The following is a 15,211-nucleotide window of genomic DNA, read 5'->3' as shown; positions in this document are numbered from 1 at the left end:
ACCAATAGGACCATTCGGATTTAAATATATGTGTATATGTGTGTGTGTGTGTGTGTGTGTGTATATATATATATATATATATATATATATATATATTTGCCTTATTCTGTCTGTCTGTCTGTCATGCTCCAAAATTGTGTCACGGTGACATTGTGTCACGGTGACGGTGTCATTACGGTGACACAAAGCTGATTGGCCGCTGGGCTCGCCATGGCCCCGCCCCCCCCCCACGGATTGGCCGCTCGCCCAGGCTGCGCCCTCACACGGATTGGCCAGCCGCTCGCCCAGGCTCCACCCCCCCCACAGATTGGCCTCTCGCCCCGGCACCCTGCAGGGATTGGCAACTCGGCCACGCCCCGCCCCGCCCCCCTCACGCAATGCACGCTAGCTCTGGCCCCGCAAACCGCCCCCCCCCCCCCCCCCCCCCCGCGCATTCACCGAACTGACACGGTCACGGAGCTACGAATCCCAGGTGACCCCCCCCCCACCAACGGGAGCCCACATCAGCGTACGCCGCCGCCGTATGCTGGTGTGGGCTCCCGTGCGAGCGGGGGACGGGATACGTTGGTAACCATGCTCGCATAGTTACCAGCACATCAAGGTCCTGCAGCGGCACACACATAACAGCACACACATCAGATCACACTCACTCTCACACACACCTCACACACACATCAGATCACACTCACTCTCACACACACCTCACACACACATCGCATCCACACACTCACAGCATCCGGAGATATCGCTTGCTTCTCGGCCTCGATACTGTGCTGTTGTGATCTTCCAGGACCTGTCGGAGGATCACATGGCCAGAAGCATGTGGTATCTCCGGATGTTGTGACTGTGAGCGCGTAAGTGCGATATCGTCAGTGTGTGTGAGTGTATGCGATCGGGTGTGTGTGAGTGGATGCGATCGGGTGTGTGTGAGTGTATGCGATCGGGTGTGTGTGAGTGGATGCGATCGGGTGTGTGTGAGTGGATGCGATCGGTCGGGTGTGTGTGAGTGGATGCGATCGGTCGGGTGTGTGAGTGTCGGCAGAGGAGCACGGCGTGCTGGAGGAGGCACGGAGCAGAGAGGCTGATCTTGGGGAAGGCTGGGAAGGGGACGCTGATGCTGGGGGAGACTGGGAGGGGAAGGCTGATGCTGAGGGAGGCTGAGAGGGGGAGGCTGGGAGGAAGGAGGCTGGGAGGAGAGAGGCTGATCCTGGGGAAGGCTGGGAAGGGGAGGCTGATGCTGAGGAAGGCTGGAAAGGGAGGCTGATGCTGAGGAAGGCTGGAAGGAGAGAGGCTGATGCTGGGGGAGGCTGGAAGGAGAGAGGCTGAGGCTGGGAGTAAAGAGGATGATGCTGGGGAAGGCTGATGATGAGGGAGGCTGGGAGGGGGAGGCTGATGCTGAGGGAGGCTGGGAGGGGAAAGCTGATGCTGGGGAAGGCTGGGAGGAGAGAGGCTGATCCTGGGGAAGGCTGGGAGAGGGAGGTTGATGCTGAGGGAAGCTGGAAGGAGAGAGGCTGATGCTGGGGGAGGCTGGAAGGAGAGAGGCTGATGCTGGGGGAGGCTGGGATGAGAGAGGCTGGGAGGAGAGAGGCTGATGCTGTGGAAGGCTGGGAGGAGAGAGGCTGATGCTGGGGACAGAGAGGAGAGGCTGATGCTGGGAGGAGAGAGGCTGATGCTGGGAGGAGAGAGGCTGATGCTGAGGGAGGCTGGGAGAGGGAGGCTGATGCTGGGGGAGGCTGGGACGAGGGAGGCTGGGAGGAGAGAGGCTGATGCTGGGGGAGGCTGATGCTGGGGGAGGCTGGAAGGAGAGAGGCTGATGCTGGTGGAGGCTGATGCTTGGGGAGCCTGATGCTGGGGGAGACTGGCAGGGGAAGGCTGATGCTGAGGGAGGCTGGAAGGAGAGAGGCTGATCCTGGGGAAGGCTGGGAAGGGGAGGCTGATGCTGAGGGAGGCTGGAAGGAGAGAGGCTGATGCTGGGGGAGGCTGGAAGGAGAGAGGCTGATGCTGGGGAAGGCTGATGCTGAGGGAGGCTGGGAGGACGGAGGCTGGGAGGAGAGAGGCTGATCCTGGGGAAGACTGGGAGAGGGAGGCTGATGCTGGGGGAGGCTGGAAGGAGAGAGGCTGATGCTGGGGGAGGCTGGAAGGAGAGAGGCTGATCCTGGGGAAGGCTGGGAGAGGGAGGCTGATGCTGAGGGAGGCTGGGAGGAGGGAGGCTGGGAGAGGTAGGCTGAGAGAAGAGAGGCTGATGCTGGGGGAGGCTGATGCTGGGGGAGGCTGGGAGAGGGAGGCTGATGCTGGGGGAGGGTGGGAGGAGGGAGGCTGGGAGGAGAGAGGCTGATGCTGGGGAAGGCTGGGAGGAGAGAGGCTGATGCTGGGGACAGAGAGGAGAGGCTGATGCTGGGAGGAGAGAGGCTGATGCTGGGAGGAGAGAGGCTGATGCTGGGAGGAGAGAGGCTGATGCTGGGAGGAGAGAGGCTGATGCTGGGAGGAGAGAGGCTGATGCTGGGAGGAGAGAGGCTGATGCTAGGATGAGAGAGGCTGATGCTGGGAGGAGAGAGGCTGATGCTGGGAGGAGAGAGGCTGATGCTGGGAGGAGAGAGGCTGATGCTGGGAGGAGAGAGGCTGATGCTGGGGGCAGAGAGGCTGATGCTGGTGCAGCATGGAGGATGGAGCACGATGGGGGGGTGCGCAGCATCGGGGATGGAGCACGATAGGGAGTTCGCAGCATGGGGGATGGAGCACGTTTGGGAGTGCGCAGCATGGCGGGTGGAGCACGTTTGGGAGTGCGCAGCATGGGAGATGGAGCACGATGGAGGGTGCGCAGCATAGGGGATGGAGCACGATGGGGAGTGCGCTGCATGGAGGATGGAGCACGTTTGGGAGTGCGCAGCATGGGAGATGGAGCACGATAGGGGGTGCGCAGCATAGGGGATGGAGCACGATGGGGAGTGCGCTGCATGGTGGATAGAGCACGATGAGGAGTGCGCTGCATGGGGGATGGAGCACGTTTGGGAGTGCGCACCTCCCCCCAACACACACACACACACACACACACACACACACACACACACACACACACACACACACACACACACACACACACACACACACACACACACACACGCGCGCACTGCACAACACACCACACACACACACTGTAAACCACAAACAACTGCCCTACACAGACACCCACACACACAGACAACGCTGCACACACACAACACCCAACACACAAACACCGCGGCACACACAAATATACGCACATACCGCACAACACCCAACACACAAACACCGCGGCACACACAAATATACGCACATACCGCACAACACACACATTGCACAAAACATACCTCCCCCCAAAACACACCACACACACACAAACCGCGCAACACACACACAACGCTACAGACACACAGCGCTCCACAAACAACGCAACACACAAACAACACCGCTCTCACCCCCCATCACACCCAGACAACACCCAGAACATGTACAGCCCCTACACAAACACTTGGTAACTACACACAACAACATCTATATATATATATATATAAACAAAAATCATACATGAACTACACAATACGTAAATTCTAGAATACCCGATGCGTAGAATCGGGCCACCTTCTAGTATAATATATAATCACCAAAAAAGGAAACCGAACAAAGTGTCATAAAAACACAGTCTTTATTAATATTCATTTAAAAACAAACATTTTATGCATATACTTTTTAAAAAACACAACCATTAGCTGGAAGAAAAGGGCGTCACGAAGATAAATGTATGTTTAAACATACAAAGATATGGGTAAAGTGCAAGGGTTAAGGAAGGTTGTTTAAATGTAATTGTATGTAAGAACATCAAGCACTAGAGAAAGTGTGGCCAGAGGTCATGCCACAAAAAGTCCAGCGCCTGTTGCCACCAAAGCAGCCATTATAACCAGAGTAGTTTACCCAGACGTCAGATTACAAGTGAAATTCATAGAGGGAACCAGTTCTATATAACGACAAAACAGTCAGTGTCAGAATCGACACAGAGATACACATGGTAGTGAAATATTTACCAGGTAGTTAGTGGAGTACTGTTTCCTAAGTTTAACGTGACGCCCACACCCCCACACATGAGGTAAGAGACATAGCTATAGTAGGCGAACTATATTACATTTCTAATTGAAGGTATCTGCTAATGTTATTATTTTTATTACATCTACATATTGGGATAGGATCTTGAAGATGGGAATTTATGATTTTTAAATGCATGAATTTTTAGCTAAAAAGCATTTGAAGTTCATCACTCCCACTAAACCTGGCAGATAGGATTTCAATGCTATTTACCTGCTGATTACCACTCTATGCACTGGTGTAAATTGTATTTTTGTAAGAAATAAGTTCCCTTTAATGTTGCTGAATTGAGAACTGTCACAGTACAATACTGTCTAGATAGGATCAACCTTTCTTGAGATTTTAATCTTACATTTCTATATGTTTCTTAGGTGTACAAGTCGCAAGTTTTCTTTACTCACAAACCATGAACAATAGCAATGTGTTCGGTGGACAACAAACCACAAACCCCAATACACAAAATCAGAATGCAGCTATGTTTGGGCAGACAACATTATTTGGCCAAAATGCAACTGTACAGCCTGCCCCTACATTTGGACAGTCCACTAATCAGTCAGCACCTGCATTTGGGCAGGGCACGTCTGCACAGTTTACACCAATATTTGGGCAGAGCACCCCTAGTCAGTCACCACCAGTGTTTGGACAGACAACATTTGGCCAGGTTTCTTCTGCTCCATCTGCTCCAGCCTTTGGACAGGTTACAACAGGACAGTCTGGCTTTACCTTTGGACAGACTGCAAATAATCAGGCTTCTACTACTTTTGCACAACTGTCTTTGGGACAAACTGATCCTGCTTTTGGGCTGGCAACTACCGGACAGTCCTCTTCCCTCTTTGGACATACAACCAATACTCAAACACTACCTGCATTTGGGCAGACTTCTACAGGAACACCCAGACCTTCATTTGTTGAAGAGCCAAGAAGAGAGGAGGGACAAAAAGGAATAAAAAGAAAACCGGAGTATGATCGTTCACCACGTAGAAATGATGTCGCCATCTCAGGTGAAGCTTCTTCAGATCCCCATAGCGAACATCCACCTGTTAAGAGGGCTGGTCGATTGAACCGGGATTTAAAAGGAGGAGCAAACATCTATGTCAGGAGCTTGTTTGATGTTGTAAAAAGTCAAATGAAAACTCATCGGGGAAAAGAAATTAAAGGGAACCTGTCAGCAGAAATTTCGACTAAAACCTAACAGATTCCCCCTCTGCAGCTCCTGGGCTGCATTCTAGAAAGGTCCCTGTTATTATAGTGCCCCCTTTCTGACCCAAAAAAAGAGTTTATATCGAGGTACCTTTTTGGCTTCTGAATCTCTAAATGTGTCACGGGGGCGGGCTGCCTGATGGCCGTTATTCTGCCCCCTGTTCCTGTATGCCGCCCCCATCGCCGATTTCTATACTTCTGGACGCCGCCCACTGCTCCAGCCATCCCCGCGCATGCCCAGTGCTCATCTCTCATGGATGAGCACTGTGCCCAGCGTCACCGCTGGTGACGTGCACGCAGGGTTTAGATTATGGGCGGTGCTGTGATGTTAATTACCAAGCAACCGCCCATAATCGCGGGACCGCGCATTCCCCCTCGGCCTGCTTTCTGCGCAAGCGCGCTGAAGCTGAACTCACGTCACCTCCTTCCCATCTTGCCCTGAGGCAGGAAATAGATGGGAGGAGCGCGGAGCAGTGACTACACCGATCAGGAGGAGTTCAGCTGCAGCGCGCTTGCGCAGAAAGAAGCAGGCCGAGGGGGAATGCGCGGTCCCGCGATTATGGGCGGTTGCTTGGTAATTAACATCACAGCACCGCCCATAATCTAAACCCTGCGTGCACGTCACCAGCGGTGACGCTGGGCACAGTGCTCATCCATGAGAGATGAGCACTGGGCATGCGCGGGGATGGCTGGAGCAGTGGGCGGCGTCCAGAAGTATAGAAATCGGCGATGGGGGCGGCATACAGGAACAGGGGGCAGAATAACGGCCATCAGGCAGCCCGCCCCCGTGACACATTTAGAGATTCAGAAGCCAAAAAGGTACCTCGATATAAACTCTTTTTTTTGGGTCAGAAAGGGGGCACTATAATAACAGGGACCTTTCTAGAATGCAGCCCAGGAGCTGCAGAGGGGGAATCTGTTAGGTTTTAGTCGAAATTTCTGCTGACAGGTCCCCTTTAAAAAATCAGATAACGTTACTCCTCAGGCCAAGGTGACCGATGCCGATTCTCCATCAAAAACTCAACCAATTGTAAGACCAATTTCTGCTCCCAATCAAACTGAGCCCTGTGATGTCACTACCGCAGAGTGGGGAAAGCATCAGAAAGCTGCACCTACGGAGGGTTACTAACTTTGATCTTATTTTTCTCCTAGAGTAAACCTATACACACACCATTTTAGAATGGGAAAACCCTTAGGCTATGTGCCCACACTGCGGAAAATGCGCGGATTTTGCCGCGGATTTCTCGCGGAAAAGCCGCGGATTTTCCAGAAATCTGCAGCATAGCTACTCCCCAGCCATTTCTATGGCATTTGGGAAATGCTGTGCCCACGCTGCGGATTTTTCCGCAGCGGAAATCGTGCGGATTTCCGTGCGGAAAAATCTGCAGCATGTCAATTGTTGCGGATTTCTCCGCAGGGTCCCATATACTTACCTGCCTCACCGGAGTCACTTTCTCCGTCCGGTGTACAGGAGCGCGGTGAATCCAGGTACAGGAAGGAAGAGGTGGGCGGAGCCTGCACAAGCTCCGGTCATGTGACAGCCGGAGCTAGTTCAGGCCCGCCCACCTTCTTCTGCAGACGCTCAGAGAGTGACCCGGCTGTCGGAAAGCGAGGTGCTGCGTGATGGAGGTAAGTATGAACTCCCCTAATCACTGCAGCACTTGTTCTGCATTGAGGATGCAGTGCCGAAGCCATGGTACTGTATCCTCAATGCAGAATGCCCGCACTATATCCGCACGACATTCCGCAGCATGGAAACAGACAAAAGTTGTGGTGCTGTTTCCTGGGAGCACCTGCGGAATGTCCTGCGGATATATCCGCAGGACACTGTCCCCGTGGGCACATAGCCTTATTTGTCTGTGTCCTTATATATCTGTCTCCTTCTTTTGTAAAGTTTTTTTTTTTTTGTTTTTTTTTTTAACAGCTATCCCCTCAAGCTCTGTGGCTAGCAAAGGAGAACGTTCTGCTGGTGCTCAACACACTGTTCCAGTCTCCCCCAGTGAGATGACCACTTTTTTTATTAGGAATTTGCCTAATAAATTTAATAAAAAAAACATCATGGAGGATTTCTTTAAGAAATATGGGAAGATTCTGAATATAAACTGCAAGATAAAGGAAAAAATGGCATCTATCCAATTTAATAACCATGTGAGTAAAAAAAAAATAATAATATGCTTATACCATTGATTGCAGGGTCATTGGTTAAAGAGGTAATTTGGTTTTGTATTGGGATCTGAGTGAGGTTGGTGACATCACGTCTATACATATCTCCCAGCTTCCAAGCGTTGGTAATGGGTATCGTGCCCCTGTTTTATTCATTTAAATTCTACAGATTCATACCTGTGATTCTTTCACAATTAAGGGATATTGAGGAAAAAAAGTAGTTTAATCTGCGCTCCTGCAGGAAGGGATCCAAGTACACAGATGCAGTTTATGGGCCGTTTATTCGACGCTTTTGAAAGTAATCCAACTTCTTCATCAGGATTTCACCATGTAAGGCTATGTGCACACAGTGCATTTTTCTCGGCGGTTTTGCCCGTTTTTCGAGTGCGTTTTTGTTCAGAACACTGTATGACTTTGCTTCACCAGCAAAGTCTGAGGTTTTTTAGCTGCATTTTTGTGGTGCCCACAAAAACGCAGCACGTCAATTTTGTTTGCGCTTTTCACTGTGTTTTCCTCCCATTGAATTCAATGAGATGTTTAAAAACGCAATGAAAAACGCAAATATAGCTGCGTTTTAGTGCGTTTCTATGACTAAAAACGCAGCTATAAACGCAAGGGGTGGGTAGTACAGTGACATGTACAGGAAGAGGATTTCTTCTGTTGGTAAACACAGAAGCGTGAATCCTCCCAACACCGCCACCGGAGGTGGAAGGAGCTGCGAAATCAAAAGTGAACGATAGAAAAAAAAAATGGCAGATTCACCTGTCTGCAGACTCCCGACATGTCTGCTCCCAGCTCCTCTCCCGGTACTGCCACCCTTGCTCCGGCTGTGTGCAGACTCCCGGGCACGTCTGATAGCTGCAGGACCTGGCGGTGATCAGCTGATGCGGTCACCTGAGTATAAGTATAAGTCTCGCGGTGAGGCCGGCTTTTTACCACCCGGCCGGCTTTCAAACAAACAGCTGATGCGGTCAGGAGACTTCATCAGCTGATTACCGCCGGGTCCTGCAGCGATCGGACGGGAGTCAGCACAGAGGTGTGTAGTTTTTTGTTTTTTTTTCCTACTGATGCATCAGCTGATTGTTTAAATGGTGTTTATACAATCAGCTGATGTGTGATGTGATTCACATCCTTGAACCTGACACATCATCTGATCGCTTTGCCTTCCAGCAAACTGATCAGATGATATTGGATCTGGATTGGACATCGCGGGACCCTGACCCAGGATTACTGCGGAGGGGGGGGTCTTCTTTATTTCAATAAAGATGGGAGTCCCTAATTGTGTTTGTGTTTTATTTCTAATAAAAATATTTTTCTGTCGTTTTTTTTATCTTTACTAGAAATTCATGGTGGCCATGTCTAATATTGGCGTGACACCATGAATTTACGGCTTAGGGCCAGTTGATAATATACAGCTAGCCCTAACCCCATTATTACCCAGTGAGCAACCCGGCATAAGGGCAGCTGGAAGAGTTGGATACAGTGCCAGAAGATGGCGCTTCTATGAAAGCGCCATTTTCTGGGGCGGCTGCGGACTGCAATTCGCAGCGGGGGTGCCCATAAAACTTGGGCACCCTGTACTGCGGATTCCAATCCCCAGCTGCCTAGTTGTACCTGGCTGGACTCAAAAATTGGGCGAAGCCCACGTCATTTCTTTTTTAAAATTATTTCATGAAATAATTGAAAGAAAAAAAAAAAAAGGCTTCCCTATATTTTTGGTTCCCAGCCAGGTACAAATAGGCAGCTGGGGGTTGGTGGCAGCCCATACCTGCCTGCTGTACTTGGCTAGCATACAAAAATATGGCGAAGCACACGTCATTTTTTTTAAGGCAAAAAACTCCTTCATACAGTATTGGATGGAGGATGCTGAGCCTTGTAGTTCTGCAGCTGCTGTCTGCTCTCCTGCATACACTAGTGGATGGAGCATGCTGAGCCTTGTAGTTCTGCAGCTGCTGTCTGCTTTCCTGCATACACTAGTGGATGGAGTATGCTGAGCCTTATAGTTCTGCTCCCCCTGCCTCTCCCTCCAGAATGCAGTCCTGGATGGAGCATGCTGAGCCTTGTAGTTCTGCAGCTGCTTTCTGCTCTCCTGCATACACTGGTGGATGGAGTATACTGAGCCTTGTAGTTCTGCTCCTCCTGTCTCTCCCTCCAGCATACAGTCCTGGATGGAGCATGCTGAGCTTTGTTGTTCTGCAGCTGTCTGCTCTCCTGCATACACTAGTGGAGAATGAAGAAGATATTGAAGAAAGAAATTACATCAGACATTTTTTTTTTTCAACAATCTTTAATGGCAATGTTCACTCATAAAAAAAACCCCCATAAAAATGCAGTGAGCAAAAACGCAGCAAAAAATGCACTAAAACGTGGTAAGGCTATGTGCGCACAGTGCGTTTTTTGCGGCGTTTTTGCACGTTTTTGGCCTCAAAACTGCATGACTTTGCTTCCCCAGCAAAGTCTGAGTTTTCAATCTTGCTGTCCGCACACTTTTTTTTTTTTTTTTAAGCTGCGTTTTTGAGCTTAAAAAAAAAATGGACATGTCAATTCTTTCCTGCGTTTTTCTGCGTTTCCCCCCATGCAATGCATTGGAAAAACGCAGAAAAACGCAGAGATCAAAAACGTAGTAAAACGCAGCCAAAAACGCGTTTTTTTGACGCCGGTGCATTTTTGTGCATTTTTAGCGGCCAAAAACGCAGCGTCAAAAAAATGCAGTGTGTGAACTTAGCCTAAAAACACATGCTTTTTTTTTTTTTTTTTTGCTGCGTTTTTTTGCCGCGGGTGCATGTTTGTGCGTTTTTTGCGGCAAAAAACGCAGCGTCAAAAAAACGCAGTATGTGAACTTACGTTAACCAAATGGTCCTTGCAACAGCTGCCATACCATCCAGATCTCATCAGTGTTGACAACCTCACAAGGAGAGCAAATCCTGTTTATTCTTCCCTGTCTCCTTAAGGTGGCTTTACACACTGCAACATCGCAAACGACATCGCTGTAACGTCACCGGTTTTGTGACGTAATAGCGACCTCCCCAGCGACATTGCAGTGTGTGAAACACATCAGCGACCTGGCCCCTGCTGTGAAGTTGCTGATCGCTACAAATCGTTCAGGACCATTCTTTGGTCCTTTGTTTCCCGCTGTGCAGCATGATCGCTAGAAAGTCTCAGTGTGTAAAGGGGACTTAAATGTGCAGGCAGCAGGAGCCGGCTTCTGCGGACACTGGTAACCACGGTAAACATCGGGTAACCAAGAAGCCCTGTCCTTGGTTACCCGATATTTACCTTTGTTACCAGCCTCCGCCGCTCTCACTGTCAGTGCCGGCTCCTGCTCCTTGCACGTGTAGCTACAGCACACATCGGGCAATTAACCCCATGTGTGCTGTAACTAGGAGAGCAGGCAGCCAGCGCTAAGCAGTGTGCGCTGCTCCCTGCTCTCTGCACGTGTAGCTACAGCACACATCGGGTAATTAACCCCATGTGTACTGTAGCTAGGAGAGCAGGGAGCAGCGCTAAGCAGTGTGCGCGGCTCCTGCTCTGTGCACATGTAGCTGCAGCACACATCGGGTAATTAACCCGATGTCTCCTGTAGCTAGGAGAGCAGGGAGCCAGCGCTAAGCAGTGTGCGCTGCTCTCTGCACGTGTATCTCCGTGCGCTGGTAACCAAGGTAAATATCGGGTTGGTTACCCGATATTTACCTTAGTTACCAAGCGCAGCATCGCTTCAGTGCGTCGCTGCTGACTGGGGGCTGGTCACTGGTTGCTGGTGACAGCTCACTAGCAACCCGTGTAGCGATGCTCCAGTGATCCCTGCCAGGTCAGGTTGCTGGTGGGATCGCTGGAGTGTCTGACTGTGTGACCTCTTACCAGCGATCCCTATCAGGTTGGGATCGCTGAAAGTCTCAGTGTGTAAAGGCCCCTTTAGATAAGACCCTATTGTTTGCTCTGCAGCTTTCCTAGAATCATTCTTGCAGAATTGTAAGTTTGATTAGGAACTATAGGCCTGATTCAAGAGTAATAGACCAGCGTTGTTCAGCCCGGTCTTGTTGAGGGGCATGCCTCTTCCTGGATCAGGACAGTCAGAGAAGTGGCGCGAACCTTTGTGTACGCCTTTCCCCAAATCCTACCCCACTCCCTGCTAGCGTTAGTTTTGTGGTGTAGCAAACTCCACGGCTTGTTGTCATGCCCCGGCTCTATTCACTTTGTTTCTAGCTGAAGAAAAATAGTGTGAGATGAGAACTCCAAAAGCTGCAAATTTTTTTGCCAAAACATGACAACTTTTTAAAACTTTACACCAGTAGGCATGAAAACTTTGAGAATCGGGCCCTATTAGTACACTTACTAACCAAACCTTAGTGGTTTAGTCCTCTTAGGCAGGTAAAACATATGTATTTGTAAATCTGTATACATAAGGGTATGTTAGCATTTTTTTTTTTTAAACCATGTTTTGATCAGATTATCTCAGAAAATTGCCTTAAAAAACCCCTCCAATCTTCCTATTCTTTTTGATGTAAAAGTGACTTGCTTTTTATAAGTTCAGGCTTTTGTGGGTCTTTTAACTTTTTTCAAAAAAAGTGGGTAAAAGAAGTGAGCAGACCATTCTTCGGGCTTTTTCCGCTAGGAAGACGCTCCAAATGTTACAATAAAAGTCAATAAGAAGGCTTAAAGGGAACCTGTCACCAGTTTTTCGGCCTATAAACTATGGCCACCAACACCGGGCTGTTATATACAGCATTCTAACATGCTGTATATAAGAGCCCAGGCCGCTGTGTAGAACATAAAAAACACTTTAGAATACTCACCTAACAGTCGCGCTACGGTGGATTTGGGTCAGATGGGCGTCTCTGTTGTCTTGTGCCGGCGCCTCCTCTTTCGGCCATCTTCGTCCTCCTTCTGAAGCTTCTGTGCATGACGCATCCTACGTAATACACACTCGCCGGTCCCGCGCAGGCGCACTGCAATACTTTGATCTGCCCTGCTTAGGGCAGATCAAAGTGCGCCTGTGCAGGACCTCAATGCCGGCAAGTGTGGATGACGTATGACGCGTCATGCACCCCGGCGACAGAAGAAGGACAATAAAGATAGCTGAAAGAGGAGGCACCGGACAACGGAGATGCCCATCTGAACCAAATCCACCGCAGCGTGACCATTAGGTGAGTATTATAAAGTGTTTATGTTCTACACAGCGGCCTGCGTTCTTATATGTTAGAATACTGTATATAAGAGCCCGGTGGTGGTGGCCGCAGCTTATAGGCTGAAAAACTGGTGACCGGTTCCCTTTAAAAATGCTTGGAAAATGCCTGGAGATTTTTCTTGTTTTAGCATTTTTTTTTGCAGAAAAAAATGCATGTATTATTGTTTATAAAGTAAAAAAAAACACCCCCTCCAAAACATTTATATAGAGTAGCAACAAGAAACGTTAAAAGTTGCTTCAGGAAACATTAACAAACGGTAACCAAATTCTTCAGGATTTAAAAACAAAAAAAAAATCTGTTTATTCCTGAAGTGGTATCTGCATGAAAAGCTTGAAGTTTTCACTTGCTTTAAAAAAAATTAACTTATTTAATGATTTTTTTGGGAAAAATAGAATCACATTTGGGATGTTGTCTATGTCTTTACAGAACTCTGCAGCTGTGGCCAAGAAATCAGTAAAAGAACTATACAAAGACGCTGTTGGTTTTTGGCAACAGAAAAAAACTAGTGAGTGTTTAAATCGCCTCATTTATGTGTTATATGTACCGCCATGTGGCGTCATTGTATAGAATCACATTATTAAAGAAGTTGTCCAGTTACCAAAACTGATTTTTTTTTTTCTGATAAATCTTGCTAATATGTGCCCCTCAACACATCTATTATGTTTTTTTAGCAAAATTACCTTTTATTGTGCACTAGCAGCACATGCTCATTGCTGGCTCCAGCTCTGATGGGGTTAATCTCTCCTCTGACTTCCTGTGTTCAGTTCCTACAAGTCCCAGAATTCTTTGTGGCTCTAGGGCGGTGTCTAGCTTATCTAACACACCCATTGTGTCTAATACACCCACTCTGCTCTCCGACCAAAGCCTCCTCCCTGCCTCTTCCCAGTGGATGCACTGAGATCAATCATACAGACAGCAGCAGCTCTACACAGCCAGGGGAAGAAAGTGTGTGCGCGTGTATATACAGTGTATGTGTATGTGTGCGCGTATATACAGTGTGTGTATGCGTATATACAGTGTGTGTATGCGTATATACAGTGTGTGTGTGTATGCGTATATACAGTGTGTATGCGTATATACAGTGTGTGTGCGTATATACAGTGTGTGTGCGTATATAGTGTGTGTGCGTATATACAGTGTGTGTATATACAGTGTGTGTGTATATACAGTGTGTGTATATACAGTGTGTGTGTGTATATACAGTGTGTGCGTATATATAGTGTGTGTGCGCGTATATACAGTGTATGTGTGTGTGCGCGTATATACAGTGTATGTGTGCGCGTATATACAGTGTATGTGTATGCGTATATACAGTGTGTGTGCGTATATACAGTGTGTGTGTGTATATACAGTGTGTGTGTGAGTGTGTGTGTATATACAGTGTATGTGTATGTGTGCGCGTATATATAGTGTGTGTGCCTATATACAGTGTGTGCGTATATACAGTGTGTGCGTATATACAGTGTGTGCGTATATACAGTGTGTGTGTGTGTGTGTGTATATACAGTGTGTGTGTGAGTATGTGTGTGTGTGTATGTCATACTCACCTGTCTGCAGGGTCCCGGTGCCATGCCTGCTTCCAGCCCCTGTCTCAGTACCGCCGCTCTGGCTGTGTGCAGTCTCCCCGAGGCACGTACGAAGCTTGCAGGAACTGGCGGTGGATCACCTGATGCAGTCACCTGACGCATCAGCTGATCGATTCTCGTGGTGTCGCCGGCTTTTTCGCGCCCGGCCGGCTATCAGCTGATCCTGCCGTCAGGGGACTTCATCAGCTGATTACCGGCAGCTCCTGCAGTGATGGGACAGGATCAGACTCTCATCCGATCGCTGCAGGAGCTGCCGGTAATCAGCACATAAGTGAGTATTTATTTATTTATTTATTTATGTTTTCCACTGATGCATCAGCTGATTGTATAATCGGCTTTTATACAATCAGCTGATGTGTGATGTGATCCACGTAGTTTAACCTGACACATCATCTGATCGCTTTGCCTTCCAGCAAACCGATCAGATGATATTGGATCCAGATTGGACGGCGCGGGACCCTAACCCAGGATTACTGCGGAGGGGGGTTCTTTATTTCAATAAAGATGGAGTCATTAATTGTGTTGTGTTTTATTTCTGATAAAAATATGTTTCTGTGTGTTGTGTTTTTTTTTTTATCATTCCTAGAAATTCATGGTGGCCATGTCTAATATTGGCGTGACACCATGAATTTCGGGCTTAGGGCTAGCTGATAATATACAGCTAGCCCTAACTCCATTATTACCCAGCTAGCCACCCGGCATCAGGGCAGCTGGAAGAGTTGGATACAGCGCCAGATGATGGCGCTTCTATGAAAGCGCCATTTTCTGGGGTGGCTGCGGACTGCAATTCGCAGTGGGGGTGCCCAGAAAGCTTGGGCACCCTTCACTGTGGATTCCAATCCCCAGCTGCCTAGTTGTACCCGGCTGGACACTAAAATTAGGCGAAGCTCACGTCATTTTTTTTTTAAATTATTTCATGAAATTCATGAAATAATTAAAAAAAAAAAAGGGCTTCTCTAT

At 48.7% G+C, this 15,211-nt stretch overlaps 1 protein-coding gene across 1 annotated transcript in view; it reads left to right on the top strand.

The window, feature by feature from the left end:
- The window catches only part of LOC142260616 (uncharacterized), a 57,194-nt gene that overhangs the window by 34,477 nt on the left and 7,506 nt on the right, over positions 1 to 15,211 (top strand). Inside the window, exons 2-4 of the mRNA XM_075332009.1 lie at positions 4,488 to 5,117; positions 7,241 to 7,464; positions 13,092 to 13,170. Coding sequence (XP_075188124.1) covers positions 4,523 to 5,117; positions 7,241 to 7,464; positions 13,092 to 13,170 — 898 coding nt within the window. The 5' untranslated portion in view covers positions 4,488 to 4,522. The remainder of the gene's footprint in view (positions 1 to 4,487; positions 5,118 to 7,240; positions 7,465 to 13,091; positions 13,171 to 15,211) is intronic.

Source organism: Anomaloglossus baeobatrachus, unplaced genomic scaffold (genome assembly GCF_048569485.1).
Source record: "Anomaloglossus baeobatrachus isolate aAnoBae1 unplaced genomic scaffold, aAnoBae1.hap1 Scaffold_139, whole genome shotgun sequence".
NCBI lineage: Eukaryota > Metazoa > Chordata > Amphibia > Anura > Aromobatidae > Anomaloglossus > Anomaloglossus baeobatrachus.
The sequence above is the reverse complement of the archived record's forward strand: the minus strand, read 5'-3'. Positions and strand labels throughout refer to the sequence as shown.